Source organism: Symphalangus syndactylus, chromosome 24, assembly GCF_028878055.3.
Source record: "Symphalangus syndactylus isolate Jambi chromosome 24, NHGRI_mSymSyn1-v2.1_pri, whole genome shotgun sequence".
NCBI classification, from domain to species: Eukaryota; Metazoa; Chordata; class Mammalia; order Primates; family Hylobatidae; genus Symphalangus; species Symphalangus syndactylus.
The window spans coordinates 18,950,348-18,966,933 of record NC_072446.2 but is presented as its reverse complement, the minus strand read 5'-3'; the positions used below and the strand labels follow the sequence as shown (position 1 = coordinate 18,966,933).

The 16,586-nt window shown below is 42.9% G+C and overlaps 1 protein-coding gene across 5 annotated transcripts in view; it reads right to left on the bottom strand.

Annotated features, from left to right (window-relative positions):
• Positions 1-2,041: 2,041 nt before the first annotated feature.
• Positions 2,042-16,586, bottom strand: part of ZNF217 (zinc finger protein 217) — a 42,563-nt gene continuing 28,018 nt past the window's right edge. For 3 of the 5 annotated variants that reach the window (XM_055265197.2, XM_055265196.2, XM_055265195.2), the window contains 3 exons: positions 13,589-13,705; positions 10,647-12,200; positions 2,042-4,221 (listed from right to left, as the gene is read on the bottom strand). In XM_055265197.2, the coding sequence (XP_055121172.1) occupies positions 4,073-4,221; positions 10,647-12,200; positions 13,589-13,705 (1,820 nt within the window). In that variant the 3' untranslated portion in view covers positions 2,042-4,072. Of the gene's footprint in view, positions 4,222-6,636; positions 6,770-10,646; positions 12,201-13,588; positions 13,706-16,586 lie in introns of those variants that run through there. The other 2 variants (XM_063634233.1, XM_055265199.2) reach the window with 1 other exon arrangement.

Below are 16,586 nucleotides of genomic sequence, written 5' to 3'. Positions count from 1 at the left end.
GGTAGAGCTTGCAGTGTGCTGAGATGGCGCAACTGCACTCCAGCCTGGGAGACAGAGCCAGATTCCCATCTCAAAAAAAAAAGAAATCTGAAAGGTTCATTGGACAGTGATATGAGTAATAACCCTGGCATTGTTTCTGTTATATACAGTAGGTTAAAGCCAGGAACCCAGCTTTTCAGAAAATCAAAAATAAAATCAAAGAAAACTCTAAAACATGAGTTGGAAATAGCAGTATAATTCACTGAGGTTTCCTTTTTGATCGTATTTATTTCCTTTCCCTACATTAAAAAGGCCAGGAGCACAACCACCCAGGTAGGACTAAGCGCCTCTTGCGCCCAAATTGCCCTAATTACCGCTTTCCATAAAAGGAACCCAGGATCCTTGGATAAATGACGGTTCCCAGGGGTGGGTCAGTACAGGTGGGATTTGGAACATTTCGGGTTTTGTTTTGGGTTTTTTTTTGTTTTTAGAGACTGAGTCTCGCTCTGTCGCTCAGGCTGGAGTACAGTGGTGCAATCTCAGCTCACTGCCTCCCAGGTGCAAGCAACTGTCCTGCCTCAGCCTCCCTAGTAGCTGGGATTACAGGCACCTGCCACCACACCCGGTTAACTTTTGGTATTTTAGTAGAGACGGGGTTTCACCATGTTGGCCAGGCTGGTCTGGAACACCTGACCTCAGGTGATCCGCCCACCTCGGCCTCCCAAAGTGCTCGGATTACAGAAGTGAGCCACCATGCCCAGCCAGAACATGTTTTAACAAAAAGTTAAGAAGCCTTCAGACTGTTGTCCTGCAAACACTGGGCCAACTTGGAACTACCACTGATCAAAATCAAAAGAGGCTCAAAGCATCCAAATGATGACCACATGCTCTCAACACATCAAGTGTATTTAAAGACTTGGCAGCTCATACCAAAAACGTAAAAGCTTATTCCTGGGTCACCTCTGGAGAATGCTGGCACCAACTCATCCTCAAAGCTGGTAATCAAGAGGAATAAGAAACAAACAAAACAAGCAGTTCTCCTTTTTTTGTTTGAAACTGTGTTTCAGGGTAACCAAATCATAAGGAAGCTCTTCTTAATAGAATTTCAATTAACAGATGTGGAATTTTAAGAAGTCTTTAAAAGTAACTTTTGCAACATCAATGGCAGCTCAAAGCCTAAGGAAGAAGGTTGGTGGGCTGGGCGTGGTAGGTCTCATCTGTAATCCCAGCACTTTGCGAGGCCGAGGCAGGCGATCACTTGAGGTCAGGAGCTCAAGACTAGCCTGACCAACATGGCGAAACCCCATCTCTACTAAAAATACAAAAATTAACGGGACGTGGTGGCACACGCCTGTAATCCCAGATACTTGGGAAGCTGCGGCAGGAGAATCTCTTGAATCCAGGAGGCGGGAGTTGCAGCAAGGCGAGATTACACCAGTGCAGTCCAGCCTGGGTGACAGAGCAAGACCTTATCTCAAAAAAAAAAAAAAAAAAAAAAAAAGAAAGAAAGAAAGAAAAAAAAGAAAAAACGTATGGGGTTTTTTTTGTTTTTGAGACAGAGTCTCGCTCTGTTGCCCAGGCTGGAGTGCACTGGCGCAATCCCAGCTCACTGCAACCTTTGCCTCCTGGGTTCAAGTGATTTCTCATGCCTTAGCCTCTTGAGTAGCTGGGATCACAGGTGTGCACCACCACACTCAGCTAATTTTTGTATTTTTAGTAAAGATGGGGTTTCACCACGTTGGCCAGGCTGGTCTCAAACTTAGTTTCAAGTGATCCACCCGCCTTGGCCTTCCAAAGGGCTGGGATTACAGGCGTGAGCCATGTGCTGGCCTCAAAATTGTGTTTATAAGCCAGGCATGATGGCTGGATACTCGGGAGGCTGAGAGCTGGAGGATCAGTTGAGCCCAGGGGTTCAAGGCTGCAGTGAGCCGTGATTGCACCACTGCACTCCAGCCTCAGTGACAGAGTGAGAGCACATCTCAAAAAAAAAAAAAAAAAAAAGAAAACTAAAAAGTTAAATAAAATCAGAAACCAGGAACACAATAAACACTAAAACTCAAGATTGCAAAACACCAAATCTATATTTACACTTCCACATATAATAACATAACTTTAAGCTGAAATATATCATAAATAAAGTAATGTCTACTGTTCGACAACTTAAGTATCAACAATTAAAATAAATCAAACTGGAATGAAATAAATACATAAACAAAAATCCAACGAATTGTACCTCTATTATATGTACTGTTGTCTCAAAGAAAAAAATATATAAAACCAGTAGTATACCAATAGTTAATACTGATGGACACAAAAACATATTTTGAAGTACAAAGGGCTGTAGGAAAATAATTGGTATTTTTATACATTCAGAAATGTGGTTAAAAAGAGAAATCTGAAAGCCCAAAAAATTCCAGCATAATACAAATTTTTTTTCAAATAGATTTGGTGATTCTTTTTTTTAAATACAGGTTTAAATTCCAGCCCTCTCTTATCACATACCCCCTTTAAGATTTACGATTCTAGTCACAGCAAGCTCTCTGTAACACTCATTGGATTAGGCAAAGATTGAGTCAATCATCTTGCAAATGTGTTAATCTTCAAAAATAGGCTATAAAAGTGCAAAACTATGAAAACAAAATCTAGATTATGTACATATGGCTCAGCTTGTGAACAGGAAAAAAGGTCAATAGTGTACAGTTTCCTGATACAAAGCACTTCATTGCAATGCCAGCAGACTGATCTCAAATGAGTTCTCCCTTGCAACACAGGAGCTTAAGACTTCTATCAAGGAGGACATCTTACGTTGCATAATTTAAAAAAAAAAATCTTCTAGGATTACCCTTGCTCTATGGAGAACAGCGAGGCCAGAAAAATGAACAGTGCAAATTTATTTTTGAAAGTTTCTTAATAAAATATTTTGTGGTCACTAAGCCCATGTACTAATAAACAGCCATGGACAGCACATTAAAGAACAAAGTGTAAAATATCTGGGAAGCCAGCCGGTGGCCATCTTCTCTAAAACCCAAATTGCATGTGCAATAAGAAAAACGTTACTGCTTCAAAACAACCAACAATGGGAAAATAACTGAGGTCTAGAAACAGATTTTCTCTTTCTAGACTCCCAGCAGGCTTGGCCAGCAGTTCCTTATTCAGAATCAGTGTGTCTATAATCCACTCTAGTATGTCCACAGTTCACCCAAATGCCAGACACATTAAGACTACCAAATACAAACCTAAAATGTTCCCCCAAAAATTTCCCTTAAAACTGTTCCCCAATACCTGCAATTCACATGTATCATTTAGCATTTTTGTTTTTATATACTGATTTAGGCAAACCCCCCCCCTCCCACCACTGAATCTTCCAACAAAAATGATTTGATAGAAACAAATTTAAGTAACTGCACATAGTTTCTTATGTTTATACAATGTGTGGCTGCTCTACAGAGAAAATGCTTCTCTGTAGACACACTCTCTTAAAAATCCTACAAGCCATCCCAACCCCCCAGGTCAAGGATCCTGGAAGTTCCAGGACAATCTGGAGAGGCGAGGAAGAAGCACGGTGCCTTCCCCAGCTGAGATGCTGAAAGTTGCAATAAAATGCTGCCAACTTCCAAATGGCTGACCTCAGTAACTGCAGCACATATCATAGAGGGTCAATACTTCCATTAACAATTTTAAGACAATAGATTTCGGAGGATTCAACATAATACAAAATCATTGACAGTTTAAAAAAACAAAACATACATTTTAAATGAAAGGGCACAACAGCAGAAACTGCTCCGAGTGATGAGCTCTATTAGGGAAAAGGAATACACACAGTATTTGAACAAGCAGGTTTACAACTTAGATATTTACAGATTTTTACCTGAGGTGCAAGCATTATATACTTTTCCCCCATCCCGCCCCACCCAACCCAAATGATTTCTTTTCAGCAGCGCTCAAGTATGCAAAAATTTCACTCTTATTTGGTCGATTCTAAAAAAAATATTATTCAGGGACAAAATAGAGATTTCCAGTCCCCATGTATGTAGGTTCCAACTGTTCCAACTAGTTTTTATTGCTATTTGGTATAAAAGTTAACAGAACAACTTTACAAAACTGTAGTGTTCCTTGCAGATTCCTTATATGTTTTATGTACAGTACAATCACAGCTTATTTCAGTAGCTTTCACCATTCGCTTCTCAAAGGATGAAGTAAAACTTAATTTCATGGAGAGTAGGCACTGACATCCACCAAGACCTAAGGAAAACAACATTTTTTAAATGATTACGATCAAAACTGAATACAGTTTAGAAAATTCTTTCTTTAAAAAAGTGTAATACATAGAACCAAATTGACCTAGAAGTGCAATGGGTTCTGTTTGTCGTTGTTGATTCTGAGACAGTCTCGCTCTGTTGCCCAGGCTGGAGTGCAGCGGCACGATCTTGGCTCACTGCAACCTCTACCTCCCAGGTTCAAGCGATTCTCCTGCCTCAGCCTCCCAAGTAGCTGGGACTACAGGCATGCACCACCACGCCCGGCTAATTTTTTTGTATTTTTAGTAGAGAAAGGTTTCACCATGTTGGCCAGGCTGGTCTTGAACTCCTGACTTCAAGTGATCCGCCCGCCTCGGCCTCCCAAAGTGCTGGGATTACAGGCATGAGCCACTGCGCCCAGCCCTGGGTTCTATTTAAGTTCAACTTTTGCCGTGTAAGTATTAGGAGAATGACTAACTAGATGATGCTGCCAACTTTGGAGCTACTTTTCGTAATTTAACTGAGATGACTTAACCAAGAATCAGAATTGAGTAAAAGGCAATTGCCATGCACAAGAAAATCCCAGCAACTCAGGAGGCTGCGGTGGGAGGACTGCTTGAGCCCAGGAGTTTGAGGCTGCAGTGAGCCAAGATCACGCCACTGCACTCCAGACCCTGTCTCAAACAAACAAAACCAATATGTGAGCTGGTCCTGAGGATCAGAAAGAGGAGGTTGGAAAAGCAAAGACAGTGCAGGCAGGATGTTCTCCAGATGAAGGAAACACAAGCAGAGAAGCTCAGAGCTCCCAGAGAGACACCAGCTCCAGATACAGGAGCTTGGCTGTTTGCTACTACTGATCAGTTGTAATGGATGCTGCAAGTAACCTGCTACTAAAATCGGCTCCTCATAATTCATAAATTATTTTTATGTTTTAATATAGAGTAGACTGAATCTTATTACTGTGATGACAAAGCTTTACTCCCTCGTATTCTTCATCTATTATCCTAAGCAGGAGAAAAGTCTGCAGAACCACACAAGGCTCACGCTGCCCAGGGAGAACGTCATCTCAGTTCCCCTATGAGTCCCGTGAAAATGTAACAAAGAAATTCTGTTCTGGACCACGAGCATCTTTTCATCTTCATATCCTAGCAGCCAGCAGGCACTTGGTGAAGAGGCTGCTCAATGAATATACAGTGATGGTTTTTACGGGACAAGAGTTATCTGAGAAAGAACTAAATCTGCCCGTGAGCCCCCAAGCTTTCCATTCAATCTTATTGTTGAATGAGTCATAGTATAACCTGTACACAGACATCACACCTTCTGCCCAAACTAATTAACTAAATATAAACTAACAAAACCAACATGTATAATTCTGATACCACTACTTGAGCCTTACGGGACGGGGGTGCACTACAGTGAGACCTTTAACATGTGAACCACATGCTCACATACTTGCTCCTGTCCCAGTTCCCCTCTAACAGATAAGTACTTGCCAAGTCTTTAAACAAGCTCTTAAACTAGAACGTTGGGCATAGAACCCGGATCTTTGCAGACCTAGGACAAAAACCAGGCTCCTGCCTCTCACAGGCAGAGAGGGGCTTTGAGCAAACTGCATAATCCATGCCTCGGTCTTATCTGAAAAGCATGCACAATACCTCCTAATGCTGGGTCACAAACTTTTTCTGTAAAGGGCCAGACGGTAAATAGTTTCAGCTTTGCAGGCCACGTGGTCTGTCACAACTGCCCGACTTTGCTGCTGCAGCAAGGAGGTAGCCACAGATAATATGTAACAGATGGGCATGGTCATGTTCCAATAAAACTTTATTGATGACGATGCATGAAAAGCTAGTTTGCTCATCCCTTACCTAAGGCCTCTGCTGCAACAGAATTAAACGAGATCTTGATTATAAAACACTTCATTCAATGCCTAGCACAAAGTAAATGCTCAGTAGATTCCAGTCACTATGACTGTTTTTGCCATTATCTTCACTAACATCCAAAGATCCTGAGGACTCTAAAACACCTAAAAAAAATCAAAATCCAACTTCAAAGCAATTTTGTTACATTAGACAAGTTAATGGCTTATTTCGGATCAAGTAAAATCAATCCCCCCCGTTCTTTTAGACGGAGTCTCGCTCTGTCACCCAGGCTAGACTGCAGTGGCGCAATCTGCTCACTGCAACCTCCACCTCCTGGGTTGTTCAAGTGATTTTCCTGCCTCAGCCTCCTAAGTAGCTGGGACTGCAGGCACCTGCCGCCACGCCCGGCTAATTTGTGTATTTTTAGTACAGACAGGGGTTTCACCATGTTGGCCAAGCTGGTCTCAAATGCTTGACCTCAGGTGATCCGCCCGCCCTGACCTCCCAAATGGCCACCGCGCTCAGCCAATCCAGTGTTTTTAATTGAAACATACGCTCACCTTTTCTCCCCCTCATTAGTTAATCAAGGTTTTTTGTCATTTGGTCGGTAATGTGCATTCCCAATCAAATTCTCATAGTTTCTCTTTTGTGCCATGCTGTTAGATAAGTGTTGATATGACACAGGCCTTTTTCCTGATTGAAAAAAAAAAACCATATTTAGAGTTAAGGTCAATTAGGTTAGATGTGTATAGGTTGTTAGAAGTCAATTTTCAAAATTCCTGACACTGATAATGTAATCACAACACATAAGTCACACAGTCACATGCAAGTGTTTTCAGTTACAGCTGAATTGTTTTTATGATACTTGTTAGGACAGAATTTGGTTGATGTAACTAAAACTAAAAGTGTCTGGGCTGTCAACTAGAAAGAATTAAAAAGCCAGAAAAAAATGACATCACAAAATACTTGAAACGTATACGCATCATGAACCAAACTATGTAAAACTGTTGCTTTTTTTTTTTTTTTTTTTAATCCTTTAAAAGGGGATTTGCCAGCATGGGCAACATGGTGAGATCTCTTCTCTACTAACAATAAAAAGTTAGCTGGGTATGGTGGCATGCACCTTTAGTCCCAGCTACTCGGGAGGCTGAGACGGAAGGACGGAAGGATTGCTTGAGCCCCAGAGGTCGAGGCTGCAGTGAGCTGTGATTGCCCCACTGCACTCCAGCCTGGGCAACAGAGTGTGACCCTATCTCAAAGAGGGGGGAAAAAAAGAGGACCTGACTTGCAACGCACAGAGCCTTTTCCCCCTTTAAGTAAAGATAAAGTTTTGATTCATGTCCATTTTAAGCACCATGGGGGGGAAATGAAGATTTTTAACCAAAAGGCAGTAAAAATTACTATTTCATCACAATTTTTATAAAATCTACTGGAGTGTGTGAAAGCAATTGTTTTTTAATTTGCTATCTCTAATGAACCAATCAGCATCAAGCAATTCTTGATAGAGTGTTGTCACCACACAGAAGCCTCAGTTTGAAACTAACACAAACTGAGATGTGTAAAACTGAATCTGTCTCTTTGGGGAGCACAAACCAGTAGAGCTTCTAAGTGATAAAGGAAGACGCTGCGGTTTGATCAAGTTTGCCAAGGGGAAGATGTCCCCGGGACACTGAGCTACTTTTTTACACATACAGGTATGTGCCAGACACCTGTACGAAGTGACGCCACCAGGACACATTTCTATGGGGAAAACCCCAGTCATCTATGAGGTTAACAATCTACCTATGGGAGAAATAAGGTTGGTTTTAAAATAATACAGTTGTCCCTCAGTATCCAAAGGGCACTGGCTCCAGGACCACCCGCCCCCACCACCCCAGCCAACAGACACCAAAATCCATGGATGCTCAGGTCCCTAATATAAAAGTGTCATATCTGCAGTATTCATAGTATTTGTAGTACTATTTTTTTTTTTTTTTGACATGGAGTCTCGCTCTGTCGCCCAGGCTGGAGTGCAATGGCGCAATATCAGCTCACCACAACCTCCGCCCTCGTAGGTTCAAGTGATTCTCTTGCCTCAGCCTCTCGAGTAGCTGGGATTACAGGCATGCGCCACCACACCCAGCTAATTTTGTATTTTTAGCAGAGACGAGGTTTCTCCATGTTGGTCAGGCTGGTTCCCAAAGTCCTGGGATTATAGGCATGAGCCACCACGCCCGGCCTTGTAATACTATTAATTTGCAGTATCGTAGTGTAACCTATTCACATCCTCCCATATACTTTACTTACTTACTTACTCATTTATTTATTTAAGACAAAGTCTTGCTATTTATTTATTTAAAACAGAGTCTTGCTCTTTAGCCCAGGCTGGAGTGCAACGGTGCAATCTAGACTTACTCACTGCCATCTCTGCATCCCCAGTTCGAGCGATTCTCATGCCTAAGCCTCCCAAACAGCTCGGATTACAGGTGCACACCACCACACCCAGCCAATTTTTGTATTTTTAGTAGAGACGGGGTTTCACCATATTGACCAGTCTGGTCTCCAACTCCTGGCCTCAATCAAGCTGCCCGCTTCAGCCTCCCAAAGTACTGGGATTACAGACATGAGCCACCACATCCAGCACCTCCCATATACTTTAAATCATCTCTACATTGCCAGGCACGGCGGCTCATGCCTGTAATCCCAGCACTTTGTGAAGTGAAGACAGGCGGATCACCTAAGGTCAGGAGTTCGAGACCAGCCTGACCAACATGGCGAAACACCATCTCTACTAAAAATACAAAAATTAGGCTGGCGTGCCAGTGGGTGCCTGTATCCAAACTACTCGGGAGGCTGAAGCAGGAGAACTGCTTGGACCAGGGAGGTGGAGGTTGCAGTGAGTTGAGATCATGCCACTGCACTCCAGCCTGGGCAACAGAGCAAGACTCCATCTCCAAAAAAAAAATCATCTCTTCATTATAATACCTAATATGAAGTAAATGCTATGTAAATATTTGTTATACTGTATTATCTAGGGAATTATGACAAGAAAAAGAAGTCTGCAGATGTTCACTACAGATGCAACCATCCATTTTTTTTCCCCCAAATATTTTAGTCCCGCAGTTGGTTGAATCCACTGAGGCAGAACCCAAGGATACGGAGGGCTGACGACATTTCACAGCAAAACGCTTCACAAGACTGTTTAATCGCAAGTTCTTTTGCTTTCTGCTCTTGCCAGGTCAAGGGTCCTCGTGTGGTCCTTACTGGGCGCCCCCCATTCTGCCCCTTGTGGGAAGCATGTGACTTGATGCCGTACATGTAAAACATGGCTTCTGCTCTTAAGTTTACAGGCCAGCAGGGAGTGGTAAAACACGTGAGGAAGAACCCCTAGGCTGGGCGTGGTGGCTCACACCTGTAATCCCAGTACTTTGGGAGGCTGAGGCCGGTGCATCACCTGAGGTCAGGAGTTCAATACCAGCCTGGCCAACATGCTGAAACCCCGTCTCTACTAAAAATACAAGAATTAGCCAGGCGTAGTGGCACGTGCCTATTACCCCAGCTACTCAGGAGGCTGAGGCTGGAGAATCGCTTGAACTCAGGAGAAGGAGGTTTCAGTGAGCCCAGATCGCGTCACTGCACTCAGGCTGGGCAACAAGAGGAAAACTCTGTCTCAAAAAAAGAAAAAAAAAAAACAAAAAAACCTGCAACTCCAGGTGGGTTGGCACTGACTACTGAGCACACCATTAATGTGCAAACGAAGAAAAAGGGCTGTGATGAAGTGAGGCAAGCTGGGGCCTCAACTGGCTGCATCTGGAATTTCAACAGCAAGACAAGAATGGACTAGACAGACCAGTGTTCTCACCCTCTGTTTCCGTGATCACTCCCAAAATAGAAAAAATCAACAAGAAAAATTACTCAAGAATAAGGCTGGGCATGGTGGTTCACGCCTGTAATCCTGGCATTCTGGGAGGCCGAGGCAGGAGGATCACTTAAGACCAAGGGTTTCAGACCAGCCCGGGCAACAAAGCAAATCCCTGTCTCTACAAAAAAAATTAAGTTAGCCAAGCGTGGTGGAGTGCATCTGTAGTCTAAGATACTTGGGAGGTCAACACAGGAGATCACCTGAGGCCAGGAGTTCAAGACCAGCCGGGGCAACTCCATCTCTACAAAAAAAAATTTAAAAATCAGCTGTGCATGGTAGCAGCACACATAGTCTCAGCTACCTGGGAAGCTGAGGCAGAAGGATCTCTTGAACTCAGGAATTCAAGACTATAGTAAGCTATGATTACACCACTGCACTCCAATCTAGATGACGGAGCAAGACCCTTTCTCTAAAAATAAAATACGACTAAACAAATCAAAAGAATAAAATACACAAGGTTAAGAGTTAAACCCACAGAGTTAAGTAAGCCTTGGAGAACCACAAACCACTGCCGTATCTAAGAATGCTTCTCTCTGTGACCCCCAAGAACTTTTTGCTACCTACCCCCCACCCTTGGGAGTGGTACCATCTCCACTGAGAATGCATGGATTAGCTATTAATCACTGTAGGCACCAGTGACATTTAAACATGACGCCCCTCATGCAATACCTTCTAACGTTGAGCTGGATGCTGGACTCCCAGCAGGCACACAAGTGTAAAGTGGCCCGGAGCCACCATAGGGCTTCTGAACAGTCAGCACATTTGGAGACTCGACCTCACTGGAGCTCAGGAACCTTGGTTTGGGAGGCAGTGCCTGCGACGGATACACGCAGTCCTGCGGTAACAGTGATGTGATGCCTCTGACCATATGGTACTTGGGAAGGTCATAGCCTCTTCTGTAATTGGCCCCGGGCTGGTCAACATCAAGGGCAACCACGCTGGACTTCAGTCTTTTTGGAAGGGGCTCACCAAATTCTGCTGCAGTGTTGCTGGCACTCCGATTACAGAAATAGTCTCTTCCTGGAGGTGCCCATGGGCTGTCGTTCTTGGCAGGGTAGTCGATGGAACCATTGATGTTACTGCTGCCGAGGGTGGGCTGAGAAGGAGCTACTGGGAGAGGTTTCAATTTTGTCTCGGGTCTTTTTGTCTTATCCGGTGCAGGGGAAACACTGGTTTTAGAAAACATCTCAGATTGCTGTTGCCTGGTGGCGGCCCCTTGGACCCCCACATTCTGCTGTGGTCTGTGGGACTTCAGGTTACTTGGGGCTAAAGTGCTAGAGTCTATCCCTGAAGTCAGAGGGGCCTTGCCTGGCCCAGGAGGGCTCTGCTTCCCCTTCGCAGATGGCAGGGATTTGGACTGCGCTGGTAAAGCAGACTTGGGCTTGGGTTTACAGAAACTAGAGAGGGGAGGCACATCTTTTCCCAGCAACGCTGGCGGGCATCCGGTACGTCGACTTCTAAGCAAGGACTTGTTTCGACAGTTTTTATGAACGTCAGGATTGTATTTATGCTCCAGTCTCTGGTGCATCATTAAAACTTCTGGATAAAATGTCTTGAAGGTACAAAATGGACAGGTGATACTTGGCATTAAACTTTTACTCAAAGAAATTGCCGGGCAATTGTGAAGAGCCCCCAGGGATAAATTTAAAGGTTTTTCGTGACAATCCACACTTGACCTGTATCTGCAGTCAGCTGCAGTCTCCGTTTGCTTCTCTTTGGGGCTAACTTCAAGGTTATGGGTGGTACTGCCATCCGGAGGAGGAGTAACATCCGCCTTGGTTCTACAGGTGAGGTTATTTGCCTGAGTTTCAACTGCTGATCTCTTTTTTAATAGGTCCAGGTAAGCAGGGGTAGGGTTTTTATTCACTTTATCAGCACTGTCATCAGCTGCATTTTTATGGAAATCCTGAGTATCTTTGTGTGCTGGTGAGAGGACAGCGCTGCCCAGAACATTCTGAAAAACAGAAGGCATCTCCTTAAGCTGCTTTGCAGGCGGACTGCCTGTAACATCTTTGGCACCATCAAAAAATCTTTTCAAATTTTTGGTTTGCGCACTGTCAGCGGCTAATAGTGCATCCTCAGTGTCCTGATTTTTACCATCGTTCTTGACTTCAGCAGCAACATCAGTTTGTTTTTCCTTGTGATGTCTCTCCAAGTGATACCTCAGAGATGTCTTCTGGGCTGCAGCATATTCACAAAATTCACATTTGTATGGTTTTTCACCTAAGGCAAGAAATGGCACTTTATTGTAGAAGTGTATGAAAAGCACTGAAATAGATCAAATATCTATTTATTGAGAAAACAGGCTTCTTTCCTCCTTTTGCTTTCTCGATCTACTATCACATAGCATTTCTCATCAGTTCGTTATCACCCTTACTGTAACGAATATTTGAAATTGTGAAAATCTATCTTCAATAGAAAAATTAACAGCAACACTTCTAACTTAATCTTCCTAACAGTCCTAGGGAAATATGTATTATTCTACTTTTACAGCAAAGAAAACTAAAAGCACACAAAGGTTAAATAACTTGCCCAAGGGTTCACAGATAGTAAGTGGAAGAGATGAAATTTCAAATCTACGCAGCCTCTTACATCATGATGTCATAGCTCCTTTCACAATCTCAAGACTACTAAATAGATTCTCATTTCATTCTCAATCATAAAGACATAAGATGCAGCATTTTAAAATACTGTAGCTTTTAATAAGATGAGAGTCAGGATATAGCAGTCATAAACTGAACAAATGAACTTTGTCCGGGCGCGGTGGCTCACGCCTGTAATCCCAGCACTATGGGAGGCCAAGGTGAGCAGATCACTTGAGGTCAGGAGTTCGAAACCAGCCTGGCCAGCATGGCGAAACCCCATCTCTACTAAAAATACAGAAATTAGCTGCGTGTGGTGGCAGGTACCTGTAATCCCAACTACTGGGCAGGCTGAGGCAGGAGTATTGCTTGAACCAGGGAGGCGGAGGCTGCAGTGAGCCGAAATTGTACCACTGCACTCCAGCCTAGGTGACAGAGCAAGACTCCGTCTCAAAAAACAAAAAAGAAAGAAAAGAAATGAACTGCAAATAAGAACAACGGCTCGGGCCGGGCGCAGTGGCTCACGCCTGTAATCCCAGCACTTTGGGAGGCCGAGGCGGGCGGATCACAAGGTCAGGAGATCGAGACCATCCTGGCTAACACGGTGAAACCCCGTCTCTACTAAAAATACAAAAAATTAGCCGGGCGAGGTGGCAGGCGCCTGTAGTCCCAGCTACAAGGGAGGCTGAGGCAGGAGAATGGCGTGAACCCCGGGGGGCGGAGCCTGCAGTGAGCCGAGATCGCGCCACTGCACTCCAGCCTGGGTGAAAGAGCGAGACTCTGTCTCAAAAAAAAAAAAAATAAAATAAAATAAAAAATAAATAAATAAATAAAAAAAAAGAACAACGGCTCAAGTTACAATGGCACTAAAAGAATAAAAATAACCGCTGCAATCAACATGCTACATATTTATCCTTAAGCTAGTCCAAGGATCTGACAGAGTATCTGAACAACAACAACAACAAAAAATCAGATAGATAACTACATAATTTAACTAATGCATGGTTAAAAAAAATAAAAGTTCTTTACCTGTATGCGTTCTGAGATGAATATTGAGGTAATAATTTGAACGGAAAAACTTTCCACAATAACTACACTCTCTTGAAGATGTAAGATGCTTTATTTTTCCTCCATCATCATTTTTATCTTAAAGGAAAAACAAAAATATTTATATAAGAAGGTAGCTAAAGTACATGAATAAGACATGCTGACTTAAATATTCTTGACATGAACATTTTTGGAAAGCATGAAAAAATTATTTTAATATAATATCGGGTTAGAACAAAAAGGCTAGACACACACCAAATTCTGTTTTGAGGTTGTTTGAAGTTTTATGAGGTTGTTTGAAGTTTTAGAGTGTTATAACGTGGTTTTGTTTTGTTTTTTTCTGGGTACAGCAGAGTACACTATTAAACATTCAGTTCTTCGTTTGCCTTAATCACAAGAAAGATCATTTAATAGACTGAATTGCCCGGGCAGCTTCCGGTTCTCAGTATCTCTGAGCAGGCAGGATCTGGCAAACTGAAGGTGGACATACATACTGGCAGGAAAAATGATCTTCTTCAGAATAATTTAGAAAAATGAGCCAATTACAAACCGTCAACTTCCTAACCACCAGGGGAAAAATAAGCGGTTTAACGTTAGGATTAAACAAGTGACCACTAGAGGGCAGCAAGCACAACTTTATCTTCAACAGAAAAGAAAGTTTGGCATTGGGCAAGCACCTAGGAAAGTTTGTCAAAATTTAGCAAAGTTTTGGAAAGCAGGCTGTATTGTCCACAAACACTCATGTGGGCAAAACAGATCTGACAAATGAAAACCTGTCCCCAAATGACACAGTGTTTGGCTTTAGTCCCTGCAGGACAATAGGACAATGTGTCTCACGTGCATCAGTAAAGTCCACTGGAAGGAGGACAGAACTTCAAACACACACCAGCCCTCCAAAAGACAATCAGAAGTGCTGCCGTTAAAATACCACCCCCAAAACACATGAATGTTTAAGTTTTAAATAAATGTCCCCTTACTGTAGATCATATCACTATCCACCTGTAAGACAGAGACATCCTTGATCTATAGTGTCTAAAGACTTTAAAAAAAAATTTACTTGATCTTCTTAAATCTTAAAGCCAGGGTGATAGTATAATATGATAAATCTAGACTACTAAGATAATATAAGTGTAGGAAAATCAATTCCCCAAATACAGAATGGCCAGGATTTTTTTCTTACAGTCATACCCAAACTAGCTGGGTTTATAACTGGGCGTTGTTGCCAATTTCCGACTCCCAACTATGTGTCAGGATTTATGGTATGTTGCGTCATATCCAAAAAGCTATGAAATGCCTTTTCTTTAGAACAAAGGACATGACATTTCCACATCTACCTGGTTCCTGCTCTTTCAAGCATCACCTCTGACTTTACAGTTATATTTTTTAAGGGACTGTGATCTTTTTACAAACAGGCTGTTGAAATTGTCCTTGGGAGATGGAAGACAAGGGTCAACGAACCATTTTGCAAACAGGGAAATAGTAGCAAAGAAAGGTTAAGCAACTCATAATTGGTCACAAAACAATGCAGTGGTAGAACCAGAACTCAACATCAAGCTGGGGTTCTCCCACCCACAGCCAGGCATTCTGTCCTGCCTGATGATCTAGCCCGTGTTTTCCACACTACCTACCAGTAACTGGCCTTTTCATTTCTTTCAGGGAACTGGGGCATCTCACAGGGGCCCCCACAACAGTACCGGCACTAGCAGAAACCACTTAGCTAACTGGAGTCTGTGTTTAAAGCCTCTTTTTATGATGCCATTAAAACATTAGATTTGTAGTATGCTAAGTGCTAGGCTTCCTGTGTCCCAGGAAACTCAAAAACATTCTAAAGATTTGATATACAGACTACAGTTCTCACGTCAATCACATGATCAGAAAAGGAACTGGCACTGGCTGAAGAGCAGGTGAAGGAAGAGTCCAATCAATCGTGTGGGCAAATTCATCGTGGGTCTCATACACACAGTTTGCCAAAGAATTCAAGCACACAGTCAAGTTACACTGAGAGAAGGAAGCACTTGTTTTAACCGAGGACCACTTTAATAGATGCTTCCCTAAGACTGATTCATGTTCCCATCATTCACTTGTCAATTATGGCCTGCCCATCAGGGGTCTTTTCAACTGTTTTAAGCAGCAAGATCCTCTATTCAAACAAAATATTAAACTCTGATAGGAAAAGCTCTGGCTACAGTAAGGATGGGCGCAACTCCAAACACAAGTAGAATCCTTTGTCCTAGATAACGCCCACCAGGGCTCAGATGCCTTCAGTGATCGCCTTCTCTTTCTATACATGCCATTAGTACACTGAAAATTTTGCTGAGCAAATGAGCCTTCTTAAAAATGTCTTCAGTGTGCTCACATTCCTCGTATTTTATGACAAATCATTTGGGTTCCTGATGTACCTATTAATGGATACTAGCTTGCCAGACAGAAAAGACAGGGTTTTGGACAGCACCAAATGGCTGCCCAAATAATATTACTGGCTCTAGTTGATCATCACTCCCAGTACCTTTTATGGCCATTAGAAATTCACTACAGATAAGATCAGGAATGCCAGAAAAACTTAAGTGAAGGCTAGGGTCTCTCAATGCCGAAACTACTGACATTTGGGACCAGATAATTCTTTGATGATGGGGCTGTCCTGTGCACTGTACCATACCGAACAGCATCCCTGGCCTCTGCCCACTGGGTGCCAGCAGGCACGCACGCACGCACACCTGCATGCACACACCCACACACACAGTATGACAACCAAAATGCCTCCAGACATTGCCAGATATTGACTGGGAGCAAAATCGCCCCAGTTAAGAACCAGCGCATTTGGGCTGGATGCACAAGTTATCAAAAAAAAAAAAAAAAAGTGTGTTTCGTGAGCAAAACGTTAAACGTTTAAAAAAAAAAAAAAAAGGATTTTCAGAACAAGGAGACCTCTTAACTCAACCCTGTTATTACAGAAATGAGAAAATTAAGGCCCTGAGAGGTT